Source organism: Lethenteron reissneri, chromosome 20, assembly GCF_015708825.2.
Source record: "Lethenteron reissneri isolate LAM-NWPU_2019-01 chromosome 20, ASM1570882v1, whole genome shotgun sequence".
Lineage (NCBI taxonomy): Eukaryota > Metazoa > Chordata > Hyperoartia > Petromyzontiformes > Petromyzontidae > Lethenteron > Lethenteron reissneri.
This window is the reverse complement of record NC_083798.1, coordinates 13463745-13487298: the sequence shown is the minus strand read 5'-3', so window position 1 is coordinate 13487298 and position 23554 is coordinate 13463745. Positions and strand designations below refer to the sequence as shown.

The 23554-nt window shown below is 43.7% G+C and overlaps 2 protein-coding genes across 2 annotated transcripts in view; one reads left to right on the top strand and one right to left on the bottom strand.

Annotated features, from left to right (window-relative positions):
• The window catches only part of POU6F2 (POU class 6 homeobox 2), a 56904-nt gene extending 36740 nt beyond the window's left edge, over positions 1–20164 (bottom strand). The window contains exons 1-4 of the mRNA XM_061555005.1: positions 19965–20164; positions 4326–4379; positions 3059–3127; positions 88–625 (exon numbers count right to left, since the gene is read on the bottom strand). Of these exons, the coding sequence (XP_061410989.1) occupies positions 88–625; positions 3059–3127; positions 4326–4328 (610 nt within the window). The 5' untranslated portion in view covers positions 4329–4379; positions 19965–20164. The remainder of the gene's footprint in view (positions 1–87; positions 626–3058; positions 3128–4325; positions 4380–19964) is intronic.
• Positions 20165–20726: 562 nt separating this feature from the next.
• Positions 20727–23554, top strand: part of VPS41 (VPS41 subunit of HOPS complex) — a 29051-nt gene continuing 26223 nt past the window's right edge. The window contains exon 1 of the mRNA XM_061555004.1: positions 20727–20855. Within this exon, the coding sequence (XP_061410988.1) occupies positions 20838–20855 (18 nt within the window). The 5' untranslated portion in view covers positions 20727–20837. The remainder of the gene's footprint in view (positions 20856–23554) is intronic.

The window sequence follows — 23554 nt, the reverse complement described above, 5'->3', positions numbered from 1 at the left end:
TGTTCGTTGAAAACAGTGCAAATATTTAAGGTCGAGTGATATTTCACAAAACAAAACCGCAAGAGCGTTTATTTGTTCCATGCTTACCTGTGTCTGGTGTCATACTGCCATCTTGGTCGCTGTCATCGGACCTCGTTGCCATGAGCGACGACTCCTTGAGGTGCATTGGACTCTGCTCCGGTTCGTGCCTCTCGCCGGCCTGCAGAGCCGTGGCATCGTGACCTTCGGCGGAGCCTGAGTGACCCCGAGCCGCGCAGCTTCTGTCTCCACCGGCCGCCAGGATCCTCAATTCCTGCTCGAGACGACGTTCTGCCTCCGCCCGGCCCTCCCCGCTAATGCCACCACCACCGAACAGCGGGTCTCGTGCCTCCATGAGACAGCCCGCAAGCAGCGCTCGTCTCTCGGCTTCCATGGCCAGGGCAGCCGGGGCCTCGCCTTGCATGCCGAAGACGGCTCTCCTCTCGGCAGCTGCGAGCAGGGAGCTCTGGATTTCGGCGCCCGTGAGACTGCCGAAGATGCTCCTCCGCTCCCCGGGCTCGGAGGAGAGAAGCGAGGAGCCCAAGGGCAAGGCTTTCCTGCTCAGCTGCTGCTGCTGCTGATGATGATGCTCAGAGATCATGGCATCCTGAAGACACAACACGTCGGAATGAACGCGCCCTGTAAAGCTTGCAAGGCCATATGTTGTAGTGTGTGCACTAGAATTCACGCAGCAGTAACGTTTATTAGTTGGTGAGTCCGTGTATATTTGCGAAATACTGTATTCGATGTGTGACGAGAAATATTCGAATTTCCTTTACGCAACATTAATATAGTTTATGGAAAACAATTATAGGATACGTTGTATTATTTTACTTTTTAACAAGAGTGATGCACGGGTATTTCAATTTTTATCCAAACTAAACATTTAAAATGTAATTTAACAAAAACCTGAATTCCCAAGATTGACATTGACAGGGGTAACATCTTCTAAAAATGTAGATGCTTTATCTTACAGAGTCAATAATGGCATGAGGAATATGGCTTTTTTTTATTCTGTGAGCTTCCTCGTGGCAATGACCAACAAGTCCCGCATTGATAGATCAATCAAACTTTATTGCTTTGTGTCTCCTAGTAACTCACAAATACCACGTAGAGCGGGACTTCTGACGCTAAGCTGTGTACATTGCAGATATATATTTTTCTGAGTATGAGAAAATAAAACCAACTGCTCAATAAATGCAATCTTCAAAAATGATAAGTTCTTAAGCTTATTAAACCCATTTTGATTTGCAATAAAAGGCATATTTTTTTTATATTAAACGTATTACAAAAACAGAAGATAATATATGTGTGGGTGTTTAAACAATGTTTATCATTGGTGTTGTGAATTAACATTCACTGTGGTACACACAGCTGTGATAAAAATGTTTTATAAAGTAAAATCTTACGTAAATTAAAAATGTTACATTCTTTATTGTCAATGTCGTATATAATTTATGTTTGTTCCCTGATTGTGTTCCTTTTTCTGTCTCTCGGTGTAATTCCAACTGTGTACTTATCCACACTTATTTGTGCCCTCTTCATCTTTTGTTCCATTTTCTTTGGAAGTATCCCCATGTGTTTGACCTATACATCACAGCTAGCAGTACGCACTGATTGTACACTTTACATTAATAAAAGTAAAAAGGCTTGCCCAGGACACTTGATGATTAATGGATGAGACTGGTGACAGAATGGCTGCGAAAATGAGAGACCGTTTCCAAGAAGATTACCATCGTGGAAATGGAGTGATAAGATTAGTTAATGTTCAAGAGTCCAATGGATGGTAACAGAAGAACTGGACTGTAAGGTATGGCAACGGCATGGTAACATCTTCCTTCTGATATTAGAAGCCACTGGAGCTATGCACTTTTAAATCTAGAATGAAAATAACTTCTTTAGAACTGCTTTTTGTGTTTAGTTTGTTGTCCTTCCCCCCGCACATCCGATTATCACGTTTGGCTATGTACGGTGTAAAAAAAGTTTGACATACAAACATGGGGAGTCCTTCGTCCGGTTGTGGATGGGACAATAGCTAATGATGAATGTTACATTTCGAGTTAAAATAATACATTGTTAAAATAAAAACATTGATCTTGTGCATCAGTCTGCAACCCATACGAAATGGAACAATTTCAAATAATTTATTATTATTATTATTTTGGCTATTATTGAATGTTCAGTAGGAAAAAAAATCTGACTTGGGGGGTTACAAGAGTTGAGTTTTCAGGTAAAGTCACTAAGCAATGCTTCACACGAGTACATTTACAGTCTGTTCTTATAACGCAACAAAAATAGAAAAAAAATAAACAGGTACACGTTGCCTGGAGCTCTGGATTATAGCATAGCAGGCAGCCTCCACCTTACATCACTGACAAGGACAAATGTTCGCAACACACCACGATGCCTGTGGTTTATGGTTTTACGTGCGTACCGGCTAAGGTTGATTCTACATGCATTTCTCTCAGGTGAGTTGAATGCCCTTTTTTCTTGCTAATTCATTTATCTATATTTGCCTCGCTACATCAGTGGAAGAAGCGGTTAACACACCACGCATGAACCAAGCGACCTGACTTTGATTCCCAAGAACAGCAAACATCAGTGGTGAGTAAGAACCGAACCATCGCTTGGCCAAATCTCTAACAACTAATCCGCGCTCACCAGCGTGGCCTAATGTCAAAGGCAGAGTGAGGCCTTCATTCAGCAGTTGATGAATAAAGGGGATGTGAATTTTAATGAGCATTCATGTTTACGCATTTTTAACTTACTATGTAGGAACGAGAACACAAAAGGATATGCTGATGGTGTGGGTGATAGAAGTAATGTGAACAGAGACAGAAAAGGGGGAAATTCATTTTTTTGTAGCACTGAAAGTCATTTTTATGTCACCTAAGCCCTGGCAGTAAACACTTTAGAAGTGATGGTTTTCTATCAATAGGTACTATTTTCAACTGTGATTCGTGATAATATGATGCTCCCTTGGAAACCCTTTTTGCGTGTGAGAAGATCGAAGCGTGCAGTGCCACTCTGAGCTACCTACCAGCCTTTGATCCCAGGTCCATCGTCCTCCTGGAATGCCAGCACCCCCATCTCCCAGGGATGTGTAAGCCTGCATTCCGCCGTGTCATGCAATCACATCGTCTGCAGTCACGCGCACGCTCTACATCTGTGTTTCTCAGTCTGTCGGTATCCTTTCACCAGCAGACGAAACACACATATCGCGAGACACATTTGGCGATGCTACATTGGCAGTGGCGCTCATGTAGAGTTTACAAAAAAACTCAAAAGATTCGTCAATAACACCGTGGCATTATAAGGAAAATATATAACAGGCAAAACCTCTGTCAATGCCCCTCCTTCATAGCACATAAATTATGTGCTATTTTACGTGCTTATGACAAAGGACCATTACCCGATACGTCACCTATTACATCGCTTTTTTGTTTTAATTTTTAGGCAATGCTACTGATGAAGGTGTTGAGCTTTTTGATTTATTTGGACGTGTGGAACATTGCCTCTTTTGTAACACCGACGTGGATCCTCAACTCCGGCCCTCGCGAGTCACCCTGGAAGCCCAGCCTCGCCCATCCCTCCCTCCCCCCACCTTGCCCCCCCCGCAGTGTTGCTTCACTTGCATACGAGTAGAAAAATTACGAACAACGAAAAGTTGGGAGTGTGGCCGGTGGAAGATTGAAGTTGAGCAATACCTGCTTGGAGACGGAACATGCACGGATGCATTGCCACGTGGTCTCCGTGTACAACAACCGTCTAGCTATATGCCTCCGTGGCATTTTTTTGATTACACAACTCATGCGATCAGAAAAATTTGAGAGAATAGTAGTTTTCCCTGTGGGATTGTCAATGTTAACAATTAATCCTTTCCGGAAATGGTACGTAATTTTGAAGTGTATTTTAGTCAGTATTTTAAATTTATCCAATTTAGTTTTACTGACATTTTGCTCCTAGACATATAAAAATGCAGTTTAACCAAAGTACGTTGAGAAAATGTCATGCAAATGCAACTGAAATTTTATTTAAATATCTTATAATAAAATAAAAACTCAACATTACCAATTTAAATCAGTAAAATTACCACAATTAGTTACTTTATTTCTACAGCATAGCACATGGTAGCTATATATCCTTAATTCCAGATCATCTGGTATTTGGTAAAATCTTGAATTCGCAAGACGGTATCACTTGGCATATGTAGACTGCAGTGGATAACCACTAATTGGCATGCAGTTTAGTCCCCACACTTGACCAAGAATAAGTAATGTGCATCGTGATGTTTGTGTAGTACCTACCATGGGTATTACCAGTCAGCCGTGTCTTCATCAACTACCTCCCAAACCGACAAACTGAAGATTAAACAAAGAAAAACAAAAAAAAAATACGTCAATGAAGGCATCAATGTACCTCATCATTCTAGAAATTCACATTGAAACCAACAAATTGTCACGCTGCATTATCATGCGCTCACAACGTATGCATTAAAAAATATTAAAAACAAAGATTTAAGGTGGCTTTCATATATTTTTATGGGTTGTATTCACTGAGATATATTCAGCACGAAGTCCGATGTTTCCCTCCATGTGCTGGGAGCTTCATCAGGAAATGGATTGGAAGCTACCAATACGTGGACCGTGCTGGTAGCTTCGCGTGGAGCAACCCGAAAACACAGCGGAGAGCCATCCAGCAGAACCACATATACCTACATGGTAGTAATATTCATGGTTATTTATCACATGTACTGAAAATGTACTGTATATAAAATATAATATATTGATAAATTGTGATTAATTGTTATATATATGTATTTACGGAAAAAATGCCAGTGCTTTCGATGCCTGCAACGCTTACTTCCCTAATGGTGCTATCTCATTATATTTGTCTAGAGCAGAACCCAATGCCCCTTTAAACATCTCCCTCGCCACTGAGCCGAAAAGAGCAGAGATCTCATCACAGACGCGCTCAGGTAAAGCGACCGAATAACGGGAGTTGCTGGTTAATTCAATTTATGGACGACGCAGAAGAGAGAGAAAATGATGCACACACAGACCCCAAAACTTTCCAACCCTCCTAGCTCAGTCGATGAAGGCCGTCTTGTTGCCGGATTTTGTAGCCTCCTGACAATGTCACTTCGTCTGTATGAAGAAAATCAATGTGTTCTTCCCCTGCTTGAATAAGTTATGCACTCGCCCCTGCTACTCTGCATTCATTTTTGCAAAGCCCTCCTTCTCCCTCTCACGTTATTTGCCACGCCATTTTGTAATTCGGCGAGACAGGATAAGTATATTAGGGATAATGCACCTTGCCTGAGCTAAAGTGGGGCTGGCAGCTGAAAGGTTACTCGAAGGATCAATATCGCTGCTGTGACAAGACTCTCATGTGCATCCATACCCTTGCGTCTTCCCGTGCAATTAAAGGCGCTCACATACACGAGACACTCAGCCTGTAGATGGTCAACCAGTTTGCGAAGGTACGCTATTTCTTTTCAGGCGTGCTTTGCTGGGAGGAATGATTAAATAAGGTAAATTACAATACGAGAAATATAATTGAAAAGTGATTCGTTTTAACTGATTATAAAGTCTGAAAAGATGTCGATAATCCGTAAATTAATATTCAGCTCGATGATATGACAGTAATAGACATTTCAGCCACTTAGCATTATGTCCAATAGATGTATTTATTGTCTGGGTACAGCATAGAAAATATTCTAATTACCACTATTTAAAACAAAGGCAGTTTTAAATATTGTTGATTAACATAATTTATATACTTTATATAATGACTGCGTAGAGGTTAAAATGTTGTCCTATTTAGTTATTTTAAGCAGTTGTCGTTTTATCATATCTCGTGGTTTATTTGAATCAAACATTTCTTCAGTGGAGAAAAAAATCACAAAAGATCATTTAAATTTCGAATGTAGTGACATCGCGGACGTCACTGTGTAATGCTGGCCCTAGAGAGGCACGGCGTGCGATGTATTGACATCCCGGACCCCCAGTATATGTGGGTGTAGTACCGGCCCTGGAGGGGCTCGATCAGCGCTGATGGATAGCGCTGAGTGGCACCACGCTCGGCGTGCAGTGCCGAACCCTACAGGATGGAGTGACAGAGTGTCAGCCATGGAATGGGGTTACTATAGGCCGTGGCACTCTGGTTGACCCCGGAGGACACGTGACTGGTAGAGTCTACACAGGGGCCCCCAAGTGGGGGCTAAGGGTGGTCACGTGTCGGGGGGTGGGATCCTGCTAGAGGATTCGAGAAGGTGGTCGTGGCCAAGGTCGGAGCCAGCCACGACCAGTGAGGATATAAGCCGGGTCCCCAGAGGGACCGGGGTTCAGCGTTGTTGTTGTCATCTTGAAGAATCTACATTTGACGTCCAAGAAGAGTGGCCCATCACCATAGGTTGTTACCCCTTTGTGTTGGTATCAATAAATGTGTTGCCTTTAAAGAGTGCGTCTGTAACTTAGTTGAACTCACTACAACTGGTGTCGGAAGTGGCCAAACGCTAATTTACTTAGCTAGCCATTTAGACTATGTCTACGCAACGCAGACTATGTACCAGGACGTCCGACGACGAAGATGAAGATCTCATCCCTCAAACAACCCTGGGGATGGCGACCCCGGAGGATGGAGGCGAAGCGCTGTCGGTGGAGCAGAGCACCGACCGGGCACAGCTCATTGCCGGTGGGGAGGGAGCTCCAGACAGCACATGCCCACCTCGCAGAGCTCCTCCAAGCAGCGGCATCCATCCTCGTGGAGCTCCACCTCGCGTAACCAGCGATGGAAAAGGGAGCAACGGAGCCGCGCAGGGACGATGTTCCCACCGCCATTTCCTGGATATTATTTCACCAGTCCACCAGCTCGTGGGGAGCCCCAATTGTACTCGTTAAAAAGCAGGATGGTAGCTTGCGCTTTTGTTGACTTCTGCAAGCTTAATAAGATCTCTGTTGCTGATGCGTACCCTCTACCTCAAATGGACGACTCACTAGATGCTCTAGCAGGAGCATGGTTCTTTTCCACTCTTGATCTCCTATCCGGGTTTTGGCAGTTGCCACTAGACGAAGTCTTTAAGCCCAAAACAGCCTTTTGTACACCACAGGGCTTGTTCAAATTCAATCGGCTTCCGATGGGCCTTCATTCCGCGCCGGCTACGTTCCAACGATTAATGGAACTGGGTCTGGCTGGTCTCCAGTGGGACTCGTGCTTGATATATCTCGACGCTGTTATCGTTTTTAGCCGTACGTTTGACAAACACCTGGAACGGCTATGCGCCGTCTTTCTAAAAATGCGTGCGGCCAACCTGAAATTTAAACCACAGGAATATCACCTCCAGAAATCAGTTCAGTATCTTGGCCAAATAGTAAGTGAATCGGATATTGCGACTGACCCAGACAAAACTGCGTGTGTTCGAATTTGGCCGACCCCCACGTCGGTGGGGGAGGTGCGCAGTTTCATAGGATTCGCGTCCGATTACCACCGTTTTGTCACCAGGTTCGCTACCATCACTAAACCTCTCCACGCCTTGATGGCAAAGGGTCATAAATTCCAATGGGGGGAGGAGGAGGCCACGTTTGCTGCGCTCCGGGATGGCTTGGTGAACGCCCCTCCCCTTGGCTACCCCAACTTTTCCTTGCCGTTCGTCCTTGATACAGACGCTAGTAACACCGGAATTGGAGCTGTTCTGTCTCAAGTTGTCAATGGCGTCGAGAGTGTTGTTACATACGGTAGCAGAGTGCTGTCTCCGGCCGAACAAAAATACTGTGTCACACGCCGGGAACTGTTAGCTATTGTGGTTTTTGTGCAACAGTATCGCCTCTATTTGTATGGTAGACGCTTTGAGGTGCGCTCTGACCATGCAGCACTACAGTATACGCTGCGTTTTGAACAGCCGTCTGGCCAACTTTCACGCTAGTTGGAGGTCCTACAGGACTACTCCTTTGATGTTACCTATCTCAAAGGCTCCCGACACACGAACGCTGACGCCCTGTCGCGATTACCAACGAGTGGTGGGTGCGCGTGTTTTTCAGGCTACGGGCACTGTAAGCCGCCCAACGAGCACTCGACCCCTCCTCTTGCGGCGTCGGCCGAGGTTGTAACATCTGAGGTGGCCGAGGGTCCGGTGGCGCGTTACGCCGTCATTGGGTTGGACCAGGAAGAATGGGGGTGCCTCCAGGTTGAGGACGCTTCCCTGCTTAAATTGCGACGCCGTGTCAGAGAGACTGATGGGGGTGGGGATCAACGGGGTGTCACCTCTGTCAATCTTCAGGGCAGATTGCTCATGCATTGGGACGGAGGGTTGCGCCGTTATAACATTGTTGTGCCCAATGCCCTGCGGGGTAAGGTCATTTGGGCAGTACACGAGCGCCTGTTGCACCTGGGTGTGCATAAGACGTTGGCCACACTTAAGTTGGACTTCTTCTGGCCTGGCGCTAATTTGTTGAAGGGGTGTGTGCAGTGCGCGCGGCGAAAGCCCCTGGCGAACCCCTGTTGTCCACCATTGCAATCGATTCAGGTTTCCCGCATAAATGAACTAGTTGCTCTGGACATCCTTGGTCCATTTTCCACTACCCCTCGTGGGAATAAGCATTTGCTAGTGGGAGTTGAGTATTTTTCACGATGGCCTGTGGCCTGGCCGCTCCCCAGCCAGTCGGCGGTGACGATCACTCAATGGCTATACGATGGACAAGGGTGCTCCCGAACGTCTTCTGACCAATCAGGGCAAACATTTTTCTTCTAAATTGTTGCGCGAGGTGTGCGATTTGTTGGGAACAAAGAAAGTACGCATGTAACCGTACCACCTGCAGACGGATGGCATGGTTGAGCGGCTGCACAGGACTCTGACCTCCATGTTGTGCCATCAGGTCAACGAGTCCCAACTCCACTGGGATTTGCATATTCCCAGAGTCCTATCTGCATATAGGATGGCCCCTCACGCATCCACCGGCTCCTCACCGTTTTTTTAAATTTATGGAAGAGAATACGACCCTCCGATTGATGTTCAGTTATGCGCCCAACAAGGCTAAATCTAAAATTTCTGACTCCGTGCGCTTTTCCCTTCAAAAGCTTTCCGAAGCGCGGGAAGCTTCCATGGTAAATTCCAATTCGCGCCAATTGGCAAGGGGTTTCCGTGCTTTTTCACATGAGTGGGCGCCTGGGCGCAGAGCCTGCTTGCACTGTCCACAGGTACTGGTGGGTATGTCGCCAAAATGGTTCAAACCCTAAAGAGGGCCGGTTGATGTGATTCGGGTCGTTTGACCACAGTGTGTCCAGATCCGCTTGGGATGGAGTTGGTTTGTACATCCATCATGCCTCAAGCCTTTCATCGCTCCACGTGAATTCGTTCCATCTCCACACTGCAGGGGCCGAGTGTCAAATGTGTCCGACGAGCTGAGGTGTGTGCCCTCAGGGGAGTCGTGTGATCCTGTCCTCAGGTGCCGCGCGCCTGACGCCCTCCGAGTCGCCGCCTGCGCTGTCTCCACTGGATTCTGGAGAAGAAAACCCGTCAACCCGGCCTACTGCTCTTCATGAGGAGCCGGGTTCGACGGGACGTTTGCATATTCCCCTCGGGACCTCCAGGGAGAGCTAGCCCACCTCCCCTGGGGGCCCAGCCAGAAGGACTCGATCAAAAATTCTTCAGTTTTCGTAATCCCCATGCACACACACTCCCACACTGTCAGTTGGTTGTCGCACTCGGCAGGCCGTATCGGTTATTGGCTGAACCTAGTCTTTATTGTGCTTGCGGTTATTGTTACATGGTGAGGGTGGGAGATGTCGGTGAAGGAGGGGATTCCGAGCGTTCGCGTTACTGCATTTTTTTATCTCTCGTGTTTGGGTATTTGTTATTGTTGAGGCATACATAGCGTTTTAGTCACTTTTTACTCACTTTTTATCACCTTATTCACTTGGTTCGTTTTAAGGGGGAGTTGACAGCCGGGACGGCTGAGTGCTATGAAGGGGGGGGGGTTGATGTAGTGACATTGCGGACGTCACTGTGTAATGCCGGCCCTAGAGAGGCACGGCATGCGATGTATTGACATTGCGGACACCCTGTATATGTGGGTGTAGTACCGGCCCTGGAGGGGCTCGATCAGCGCTGATGGATAGCGCTGAGTGGCACCACGCTCGCCGTGCAATGCCGACCCCTATAGGATGGGGTGTGAGAGTGTCAGCCATGGAATGGGGTTACTATAGGCCGTGGCACTCTGGTTGACCCCGGAGGACACGTGACTGGTAAAGTCTACACAGGGGCCTCCAAGTGGGGATAAGGGTGGTCTCGTGTCGTGGACCTGGACCCAAGCTCGGGTCCTGTCCGTTGTAGCTACTCCCAGTGTAATTAGTGTAGTTAGCCGGGTGCTCCACCACCATAGGTTGTTATCTGGTGAAGGGGCAATTACCCGTTTGTGTTGGTATCAATAAATGTGTTGCCTCCAAAGAGTGCGACTCAGTTGAACTCACTACACTAACACTAAGGATGACGTAACGTCACGGGTTACGTAAGGGGCTTTCGGAAAGCACTTTCGGGAACGTGGTCAGGGCCGAGCTGGGGGATGGAGCCGCCCAAGGGGTTCTTAATGGGGACCCCGTGACGGGGGCATGGTCGTCGTTGGGAGCCAGGGTAAGGATCGGCTGGAAGAGGGTCTCTCTCCTCGTTGCGGAGCGGTGTTGGCTGCTCCCCATTCCGGGCAGATGAGTGAGAGAGCCAAAGGAATAGCCGAGGGTAGGGTCCAAATAGTATTCAGTGTCCGGGTGAAGGACCGAGATAGAGTGCACCTACACTGGTGTGAGTGTAGGATGCCGAGTGTGAGAGTTTTAATAAAGGGCAATTGCCCTTATAGTATTCCTCGTCTCCATGTGGTTGGACTGCACAACACTAATAACCCAGCTTATGTGCTGAGGTAATTTTCAAGAGTTTCCGAGTTACGTATTGCAGCAATATATGTGGCAATATATAAATAGGAACATATATGTGATGCTAAATATATTTGTGGCCATACATAATGCCACAAAAATTGCATTATTTTAACATTTGTTTTACGAAAATTAAAACTGATAGAAAACTCAAAAAGGTGGTCTACATTGAAATGCCACCCAATTTAGCTGCCCATATCGGAAGGTTACTTAGTATTGGGCCTCGAGGCAGACGATGAAGGCGATGGTAATCTCTAAGGTTAGCCAGTGAGGATTAAAGAAAATACATTCAACTCTATTAATACGAGCGGAAAAGCCACAATATTCTTGTATCAGCACATCAACTCTAGAATTCCCACAGAATAGACTGTGGCAGAAACGCGATTGTCAAATCCACGACGACACCCTATTTTAATGCTGGTCTGGTTGACGATGGTCGTGGTGGGGTGAGGATAGCGGCGGGGTGGGGGTTGGCAGGGGAATAAAGAGAAGAAAAAAATACTCGCCAGGAGGGAGCAGCCCACATGTCACACAACAGCCAGCAGAAGTTGCCCACGGGGCCCGAGCGGATCAAACGGCCCATGGACCACATGCAGTGTGGCATGTGATAATCTATGAAAATGTTAATCGATAGAAATAGTTTAAGCTGTCGTGAAATGCGTCCTTGAAAGTCAATAACAATTTCACTCCCAACAATGTCCCATGCCATTAGGACCTTATTTATACAGCACTTAAAGACCCGACAAATGCACATAATAGCTGCCCTTGCTAAACTACAGGGATCTATTGTGCTTGTGTCTGTAAACACTTTTGTTGTTGCTTTTTGAACAATAAGTGGTGCTAGATACATTCTTCTGTTGAATTTGGGCTCTTGTGTGTAAAATACACATGCTACTGCCAGCCTTTTGCGCACCTTTGTGAATACCATAAAAAGGCTGCAGATAAAGGGCAAGAAATATTTGATGAGCGTGACGATGTTTCTCACCGATGTCTCTTAATGTTTAAAAGAAATGCCTTATGTTTTCTTAAATCTAGCTCGTCAATTGAGTCTGTTCATGTGGGAACAGCTGGTGGAGTCCTGCTCATCGTTTTTATTTTGTGCAATTAACTTGTGCCACAGCTGCACCAACAATATGAGCCATTGACAAATTCAGCATATTGGTACATTAACATATAAATATCACATTGAAGTACCGTATTACTCTGCATCAGTCGGTGTTGAATTTTGGCAAGACGTTCACAAGAATTTTTGACCTTGACATTCGCTCACGATAACCTACTCTTCAAAACTGCAGTATGCGATGTTTAATGTGAGCAGTTAATCGTGACAAAATATAAAGACAGCATGCATCCGGTGATTGGGATGGACAGAGGGTGAATCGAGTGAAATTGTAGGCGATTATGGGCCATTAAATTTAACATTATCAGACACGAGAATGACAGACGTGATATAACACAATCGCGTACTAATATCTTGTGATCTATAAAGCTTCCCGTTCAACACCTTTTACTGAATGTCCACTGTACCTTTATGCACCTATATTTATGTAGTGTTAACTGATTTTATAGGAGAGGTGGAAATATGCCAGTGTGGATAATCCAGCTTCACAAGTGCTGTCCATTGTCCCATCTATTTTTTTTCAACTGCAAAGCCTTTGTAAATGCTGTCAGATATTTGTCAGTTCTCCAACAAAGGGTATGACATACACAGTAGTAATTACTCTGTATCAAAAAAAAAAATTCACGTCTTTCATGTAAGGTCATTACAAGAAGGGACACTTAATAAATAGGTAAATGGTCTTTCATATAGCTGACGTACATGCAGAGTAACAACAACTACAATGTTTGGCTTGACCACCTGGATGTTAAATAAGTATTATATTTCGATTTAAAGCTTTCGTGACTGCAGGGATTCATCTTCTTGGTTCTTTCGGTAAAGTCACGTAGAAGGGAAATAATAAAATAATAAAAATAAAACATAAGAAAATAATATAATAATGTAATATAATTATATTAGGTTTTATTTTTTATTATTTTATTATTTCCCTTCTACGTGACTTTACCGAAAGAACCAAGAAGAAGTAAGTATTACTAACGGACACTACCTTGAACAAAAATAATAATAAACAAAAACACACATTTGAGGTTTCTTTACATCATTATCTTATGTTAAATGACGCAGACACTACTAAATATCTGAATCATATCTCCATGTTAATTACACGTTCTTGTTCAGCGTAACATCAAATGGCCATACACAGCATTCATACGTAGCAGACAATAGATGGACAGTTAACGGCTTTTCACTCGGATAACAACATTTGGTCAGCGTTTGTGCCCTTGACAGCCAACAACTTCGACAATGTTTGAGATGTACTTTTTAAATATTTCTTGAAAAAAGGGAGAAAAAGAATGTCAGTCGGCTGTATAATTGATTCCGTAAATCATATTGCTTTTATATAGTGTTCCGAGCAATGGTCAGCACCCTAGCATCCATCAGACGTACAGTGATGACCATGCCAGCCAATAGCGGCCCCCTTCTTAGCATTGTCATGGCAACGGATGATATAAAATCTCAGGCGTCAGTCCCTCTTTGGCCCACCTTTGACCTGATGTGGCACCAAAACCCTGCACCCCTCACGCATGGCTCGGCCAGCACTGTATTAGGTCACAGATTACTAAAGCAATGCGGGATTGAAGGCAATGCCTTTTGAGATCCCACTCTGAGCTAAATCAACCAGAGAAGCATACATTTTTTAAATTGTATTCTGATAGTTACAAAAAAACAGATAGAATGAACGATAATAAGAGTAATGTTTCGTAAGTAAATGGGAATACATATGCATCCATAATCAAGCTCTACAACATACACACACAGTGGTTAAATATGTATTATCATACACAATATTCCATAGGTTTATGTAAGATATTGGTGTACATATGTTTGGGTTAGTGGTGCAGTGGTTAACGCACTGCACTATAACTTTGGTGGCGAATATGTGAACCAGTTGTGGCCTCCCAATGATACCCTTCAAGCCACAATAGCCAAGGCAGATGAATTGTGGTCAAACACCCCGAAAACTGACATAATGTGGGGAGGCCGTCATCCAGCAGTGGATTGACAAATGGCTGTACAAATATATATTTGAGAGTGTATGAGTGTTTGGGTAATTCATTCTGAAGTAAGAACAACCCGTCTTTCCATGCAGGTAAACTTAAAATTATGTGGATATATGATTCTTTGTCATGAAATTACAAAAGAATCGTTCTAAATACACCTGACTTCGACTTAGTGGAAACTTCTTTCAGAGCATGCTCTGAAAGAAGAGTAAAGTTTCAGAAATAAAAACTGATATCAAAGCATAATGGCACCAGACAAACATTGAACGAGCTCACAAATAGATCGACACCAATCTCTAAAATGATTTATACCGGCAAAGATCAGAATGAGTTTTTGCAAAACAAATGCGAAACAAGAACACGCTCGCCTGAGACCTTTCTGGGCAACAATATCGAATGTACTATAACCCGAGTGCGCAATGGGCATTGTCGAATTATTTAAATCGTCACAGAGATGGCACCAGCACAGACCCACGACAAAATTGAGTGGAACGAACCCGGCTGATGAGAGCTTGCTATGATCCCATCTGACAGCCATGCCTCCTTTGATTTGTTTCCTTGCTTGTAACTGTGACCCCCTACCTGCACTGATCGTATTAATCAACAGCAAACCCCAAGACAAAATCAGAGCAAAGAAGAAGGGCCAAAGCCATTTCTTCACATTTGCTGACCTTTCGAGAAGTTAATCTATTACGCAGCCACCACACTCCTTCACGGGATAACTTTACCTTTCAGATATTACGATGGCCATTTTCAAAAGCGTAAAATAACAACTTGAACAGAAAGCACTGTAGAAGTATTTTCTTGGTTTGTTCTGGAAAATGTATATTGACTCTGATCAAGGTAATTATATTATTAAAGCCCGTGAGTGGCCATCTGCTTGCCACTATATGAACAATAAATGGACTGTTGCTATATTATCTGTTACATATTACAGCTCAGTCATGTATTGTATCCACTATATTACTGCGTCCATTATATGACTTAGTAAAAAAAAATAGGTCATCGTAGCAAATGCATGTAAAATGTTGTATTATAATGATTAAATAGTATAACTTTCTTGATTATAGAATGATTTATAAAATGCTGAACTGACTTTTAAAGAAATTATTCATTATATCGTGATTATGTTTGTTCCGTTTCGGAATAGAATGTCATCTTTCGGCAGTTTCAGTCCGTGATCTGATGACGCTAAAGGGTACGTGGGAGTATAAATTATGAATCATCTAATAGGAAATACAACACGGGCTCTCGTGCCAGACCAAGGACAATCTACTGAACACACTTTTCCAAACTAATTACTTTGCTAACACAACATGAGACACACATTCACCGGAATTACAAACTACATAATGCTTGGCATTTGTTTTGCACTGCATTTCTTAAAACAAATAAAACCAATTGTACGACTCGTAAACACAGATTTACTTAAAGATCACAACTTAACAGTCTTTCCTATTAACAGAGCTTATGAGACATATATTTTCATAACTTCTGTGACAAGTCAGTACACATGAGCCAATTGAGGTATTGAATAATGCTATAATTTACACGAAATCAAAATATAGTGCAACATATGTGGTCTTATTTGCTAACAATTAATTAATAAATAAAATTTAAAGTGTGTGTATATATGCATCAGTTAATACTGCTCACACATTCAAGTGGTTCGTTAATACAATTAATGTGTATAAAGAGGTTACGGAATTTCAAATCATGGCAAACGACCTTTAGTTATGCTTCGGGTCATCATTAGTTGTGTTGATTAAACCCGAATGAACCTGCATTGTTATTTTGAATGAGGTTCCTGTAGTATTCCTGTAAAAGCAGAGCCTTGCACCTTAACACCGAATGCCTTCGAGTGTACAAGAGATTCCTGCTGAAATAAAAGCAATGTAACTATCAACTGTTTTGCAAATGTGTTTTTTATATACCATATGCTTTTCCTGAAAAAAACTGTAATTATGTGGATTGCTGTAATGAGTAAATTGAATATTTAACCTAAATATTTTGTTTAAGTCACAATAGAATAATTAGTTCCACATATGAAATTACTTTAAACACTAACTATGTTTTGTAATGCAAATACGGTCGTGTATTTTGTTTAGGCATTGCAACATTGCGTAACAAATATATTTAAAGATTGGCAGCAGTGGATATTGAATATTGGAATGGCATTTTCCTCTCACCTAGAACAACGAAAAAAACGAGTAACGTTCGGGCAAAAGGTGGGTTCATGCATAACCACATCTAACCATCGCCAACACTGCCTCCGATTATAATTTTCTTGTTCTTGTTGTTACTTGCAGGAACAAAATGGCGATCATGTTGTTTGTGTGGCCCCATTGGTGGTGGTGTGATCAACGGTTGGCGCCTATGGCTGCAATCGTCATGCCCATCGGCCAAGACGTGCGGTTAGCTCCTGGTGTGACACACATACATACACACACGCGCGCACCTCTAGAGAGATGCCACGGTTTTAGCGCCTCGGTGGAACTGATCCGTGCACCTATGCGGGAACTGAACAGGTAAGTGTGGCTCGCCTGTTAACTTGGATTTGTCGTCAATTCAATAAGCACCTTACTGCTTCTCGACTCTCAAAAGTATATTAATAGTAATCACTGATTTTTCATCAACCCGCAGTGACCGGCACGGTGAAGTGATCAAAATAACCCCAATGACCAGCACAATGTGGAGAGGCCTTCATCCTGCAGTAGATTGACAAAGGGTTGTAAATATTAGTAAAAAAAATAAAACATTGGACATGCCCATTTTGTTATATATTAATTAATAGCTTTATTATGATACGCAAATATTGCGCTTGTGAAATAAATCCAAGAGTTATATAAATGTCATAACCAGACCAAAACATTGCTATTAGCTCGAACTGAAAATTGATACAGAACCACGTGTTGTGATAAACACAATCAGTAGTAACAGAGTGGATAACGCGTCAGTAAAACATTTCTTAAATTGGTTTGGAAAACAAGTGGCATATTTAATTACCTCCATGACATGATTTGCATGGGAAGCAAGATTGGAAATTGTATATATACTTATAAAGAATAGTAAAAAAAATCACATTTGTCTATTTAATTAAGTAAATATGTGGATATACAGTCTACTATTCAAAACATTGTATCTTGCAAGCATTTTATGAAAGCAGATATGCCTGTCATAGAATCGTTTCAAATCGAGCTATCCTCAGAATATGCGTGATACAAACTATAACAAATATTCAACTCTTGTTTCATATTAATATTATTTTATTATTTCCCTTCTACGTGACTTTACCGAAAGAACCAAGAATATAAATATTCAACTGTTTTAAATATTCTTCATACATATACAACGCCTGTAAGCACAATCTGTCAGGATTTACATTTTTGTAAGAGTTTTATATTCACGTGTACTCGCATCGCCAATTTAAAAGATTCATTAAATTCTGCACTGGGGCTCGGGTAACTGCGTTTAAAATAAAAATAAAAGTCGCCCAAGCATAGCGTCGGGTTATTTAAACCAAGCAGAAGGGCAGTCGTGGATGTGCAGGTTAAGAGGGCAAGCAGCTCGTGGTTTAAAGGGAGAGAGAGTCACCCCGCGCAGCTGGTCTGCTTTCTCACCAGTGCGCATCTGCAAAACTTGGGGATAAAATTAACGAACTTAATGGCAGCGCAGTCTCATGCAAAGGTAGACGAATTAACTGATTCGTGTATTTGTATATACGTAACAACATTCTACGTAGGGTGCATAGACACCTGAACAACGTTGTTACTGCATGACATGCTGCATCTACACCAAATATATGACAACTAGGTAAATACGACAATTTAGCCGCAAAACGAACAATCTAAACTCACTTTTTTTCCTTAACTCCGAGGCGCCCCATTGCCAAAGAGACAATGCATCAAATGGATTGACGACGGGCAGAGGTATCGCACTGGTTCGCGCACCACTGCGTCGTGAACCCGGTACAGTCGTCTGAGTTCGATTCCCGGCCACGACAAACATCACACCAACAGGGGGCGAGTGACCTCTGAACCATTCCTGGGGCATCTCCGCTTCACTTTACGCGCATTGACCAGCGTGGTCGGTAGTGACCACGCAACCCGCATAAGGCGCACGGCGTGGGGAAGAGAGGCATTCGTCCAGAAGTTGATGTAACAAGAGGCTTAAACTGAGCGTTTGATTACCGTTTACACACAACTCTCTACGCTCAAAAGGAAATACCGCGGAACCATGTGTATGTCGAATAGGAGCAGCGCTTTGAAGCGCTTTAGCACCGTGTTTATGTGGCACGGTTATTCTAATCGTTGCGAAAACTAAGTTGCTGGCATCACGAATATTGGTTTAATGGAAAAGCCGCGTAACGTCGATACCCCGCGGTCTGCTTGTATAACATCGCACCTCCTGGCTTTGACATTCCTCCTCGAAGACATCAGTGTAAAGCATCAACCGCATCAAAACATCAACAGGCCGATGTGCACATCTCCTTCACGAATAGAAACTGAGAGACAAGTCACAGTAGTGCGATTGTGGCCATGCAACCAAAAACTATGGACTATTTTATAAACCGCTACGCTCCTTCGACGGAGGAGGAATAGCTCAACTGTACGAACTCTCTCCCGATGCCCTCTCAACATTGACATTTAGCTCCTGAACATATTGCCACACACAATAATAGAATCGTTGGTGAGACTTACAATCGCCGTGGCACATTCGTTGGGAAACGCGTGGAGTCCACGAAGCCAATTTCTCCGAAACGGTTCGCACAAGACAAATACAAAACGCAGCTCTCCCCCCCTCCCCACCACCACCAAACTCAAATCCTGATCACCCTCCTCCTTCCACCCCATCTCTCTCTCTCACCCCTCCCCAAAAAAATCAATACACAACAAACCGCATTAATAATCACAACTCCTGGGGAAAATAAACCCCCCAAAAAACAAATTAGAGGACCGTCTTTTGACAGACTTTGAGCCATTGTAAAGTCATGCACAATGTTTATTAATGAGAGGGGTCGTGATTGCGTATAAATAATAATAGTAATAATGCGTGTTAGCCCAGTAAAGCAAAAAACCCATTAATTAAACATAAATATTAAATGCGAGCCTTTTACCATGCAGGTTAAAAGGTTGTGTGCTTTGATTAAACGGGAACACACGTCCAACACCGGTAAATAAATACATATTTAAACATTAGAACTGTTGTTATGAGCTGCGCCAAACTTACATAATAGAGTCCGATATTTATTACACGTTGAATGAGTTGCAAGAAAACGTGCTAAAAAGCGGGCGTGTTTATTTAATTTAATATCGAGATTCATACTGTGTTTATAAAGTCTTCACGCTTTACCATACATTCACTTGTGCCCGTGCTTACATTGTAAACGCAACAACAATTTCTATTTGTTTGAAAACAAAACAACCTTCTTACATATATACACACACACACACACATTACCTTACCTGCATCCGTAAAGCTCGTCACGTAATGAAATTCATCATGGACATCGCACGAATAAGCCAGTTAATAAATGCATAGACACCTCTGCGTTGCTGTAGACGTGAAAAGCGGCCCTTAATCACGCTGGTGAAAGCAGACTCGATTTATATGCAATTGAAAACAAAAGAACCAACACACCTAGCTACATACCTATTGCCGACCTGCATGCACATCTTATCCGCACGCTGAAAGTAATTTCAGCACCGTGGACAGCGCAGGAACAAGCCAGGAGTAATACAATGACATGGGGACCTCTTAATGATTGAACACGTGAAAGCGTCCCGTCTTAACAATTACAGTAATACAACTGCAACAATAAAACAATAACGGATCACACACACACACATACACAATAAATAAAAGAAACATCTTCAAGAGAAGGCGATCAAACGTGATCTTCTTACCCGTCAATATTTCCCGGCGAGAGGCGTCCGGTGTGATGACGGTGTCGGTGTGAGCTGGGGGAAGGAAGGTTTCGCCTCCCGAATTGAGCCCCAAATCTGGCACGCGGTTGAGCCCCCGTCTCGATCAGCTGAGCGCAGGGGTAGGGGACTCACGGGCAGAGGGGGTATACTACCGCCGTCATCTCCAGCCTCACCCTGCACAGCCAAGACCACCAGCAGCAGCAGCAGCAGCCCCCCACCACCCCAACTCCACTAACACACACCCCCCCTTCTCTCTACCCTGTACCTGTTGCCTTGTCTATGCACAGCCCTTTCAATGTGAAGATGAAATACACATACGTGCACACATACATAGACAGTCATGCGTGTGTCTGTATCACTTGAGTGTGTACACTTTCTTGTTTGGTGGTATATATTATTTCTTAAATATTTAGAATTGTTGGGTTTATCACACCTCTCCGAACACCTCTCACTCACTCCTCTCCCTTAAGGCAGCAGCCGTGCGTGGTTTTGAGCCAGCATCACTCATCCCGTACCAGCGTGGCAATACTATCTGTAAAGCAATTTCTCTCAATGCCATGCGTTCTCATTATCATAATATATGCTGTGCTAACTTGCGGCGCGGAGCCCCTCCCCCCCACTACCGCCATAAATTATGTTAATGTTACACGCAATTTCCACGCCCAACGCTGCTCGTTTGCTGAACTAATTAACATAAAATAGATCCGAATAGACCACGCCCCCGACCTCCCCTTTTCCCCCCATCGCCTTCCGCGCATTGCGTAGCCGCGCGCCAAAAAGGCTGCGCGGGCCGCCGCGGTCAGCTGACGAGGGCCGGAACTACTTTCTTCGCGAGGCACGTGACCGCGCGACATGGCCGACGTAAATAAGGTGCGGGGAGAGACGAGGCGCCGCCCGTCCAACGTGTTCCTCACTTGCCCTGTAACACCGTGACGGGGCACAGGACGCATGCCACCCTGCGTGTGTGCGTGCGCGCTTGTGTGTGTGTGTGCGTGTACACACAGCATTGCTGTCCGTTGTAAATAATGTCTGTACTGTGGTGTGAGTGCTGTATGTGACACGTACTGTTTGGGGACTATACTGTACCTGGCACGTACTGTTGGTGGTACGTGTACTGTACGTGTACTGTACGTGTACTGTACGTTGTACGTGTACTGTACGTGGCACGTACTGTTTGGGGACTATACCTGGGACCCACTGTTTCGTGGTACATGTACTGTACGTGGTACATGTACTGTACGTGGTACGTGTACTGTACGTGGTACGTGTACTGTACGTGGTACGTGTACTGTACGTGGTACGTGTACTGTACGTGGTACGTGTACTATACGTGTACTGTACGTGGCACGCACTGTTAGGGGACTATACTGTACCTGGGACCCACTGTTTCGTGGTACGTGTACTGTACGTTGTACGTACTGTTTGGGGGCTATACTGTACCTGGGGCCTACTGTATGTGTACTGTACGTGGTACGTTACTGTTCCCCGCACAACAACTGTATTGTGTGTACAGTGCGCTCGTCATTGTGAATGCCTGTGCAGTATACACATGAACTATACTGCGAGTACTGTGTGTGGTAGAATATCACAGTAATGTCGTACCTCCTGGTGAATGTGTACAGTCTTACACCACGTTCCTCGTTTTGATGCAATACGTAAAGTCCGGTGTTTTCTGAATACCGTGTACAGAATTCCCATGGGGAATGCAGTACAGTATTGTGTACATTCTATGTAGAATATATACGATCACTGAACTCGTGGGAATTGTTTGCGTATAGAATGCACAATACAGTGCCTATGGGGATATTTTGTGTACATTGTGTCAATGGTTAATAAGTTCGGACGATACTCTTTCCACGCCTCCTGGGCGTACTTTCTTCTTTGGCTGCCAATCTTTTCGCTCAATTATCGACCGAGCGAGGTGTCCCCTGCCCGTTCTCACTTCCTCTTACATCTGCAACTTGGGTATTTCCTCTAGTCTAATCCATGTCTTCCTCTTCCTGTATCTTCTGTAGACACGTGGTTACGTTTGACAAACGCTCGCCCTCTTTATTCCTGCACAAATCAAGGCCTTAACATATACAACAATTATCCAATCCATTTATATAGAGAACAGTTAGTTGATTATGATTATGAACAGTTAGTTATACTTGAGATTTTGTAAAGAAAGTGACAATAAAAATACTCAGACATGGAGATGCACTCTCACCTAGGCTGAAAATTATGAAGCAATAAATGGAGAATGTATTTTACTATTTCATTACGCTGACGACATCGTCAATATAATACACAGTGTAAATGCACTAGAATATGAAGACCTTATATATTTTTTAAAGGCCCGAAAAGCTGAGCTCAAGATAAATATGAGCAAAATAAAAGTAGTGTATGATACGTTAGCTGAGCAAAATGAAATAAATGCTGGAGGGATACAACCCGGAAACACGAGGGTCTGCGTTAGAAGTGTTAACGCGAGCGCACGAATCTATTATCCCACTCGATTCGTTTGTGATTAATGCCGCCGTCATCCAATAGTGGGTTTAAAAGGGGATGTGAAGAGTAAACATGTAATCGGCAACCGTTTCGTCCAGCAACACTTTTCGACGTACATTTGGAGATTGCGATTACAATGTGTTCCACGAAACGCCAAAGTTGGCGTGATGCTGTTGAATTGATTTATGAACATTTTTTTTCTATTCAGTTTCATTTCATTTCAGTTTCATTTATTTGGTAGAGCCCTGTGAGCCATTCGGTTCTTGAATCGGGTGCAACCGCAACAAACAAAAAACATGAACAAGAAAACATCTTAAAGTGACTATGCGCAAACAGAAATAAATATTCAACCATCAAATAAGGATACTTAGACTGATGAAAATAAAAGCAAAAATCACGACAATCTGTGGGGTTTTTTCTGCTGTTATATCTTGAAAAACTTTGGCAGGTCACGCCATTTATACGCCTAAGCCAGGTTGTTTTATTTCTTCTACCTAACATTACTACATGCACTCTTCCAGATGTATATGAGCACCATTATATATTTTTCGTCCCCAATTAATTGCATCATATTTAGTTGCTTGAACTATGTATGCTCCATCATACATGTAGTCGTGTTCACGTGTTAGTGTACTGTATGCATACAATCCTCTTGCATTGTACTGCATACACTATATTCCTGCACATGTGGGTTTGTGCTTCTGGTTGTAGTGGAGATCTTGTAGAATGTTTCGCCTCGGATACATCTTAGTTTTGCTTATTTGAATTTCGTACAGTTTAGCGATAGCTGTGCAGAACATACAGGAGCAAGACTTGTCACTGTGGTGTAGGGTCATACCCTGATTTAGGTCTCACTCTTTAACGTCGTTTCGCAAATACGTCGTCACGTTATTAATACTACCTCCTGATTCGCGTCGCCTCAACCCACACGTCGCTGAGAGCCTCCGTCCTCTATCCTATCCGTCGCCTGAGCTATCGCCTCCATCTATCCTGTAATTTGGTTTGATTTACGTCATTTCGATATTCGACGCATGTTTCAGGAACCGCATCCCCGATGTTAAACGGGGTGTTATTATTAT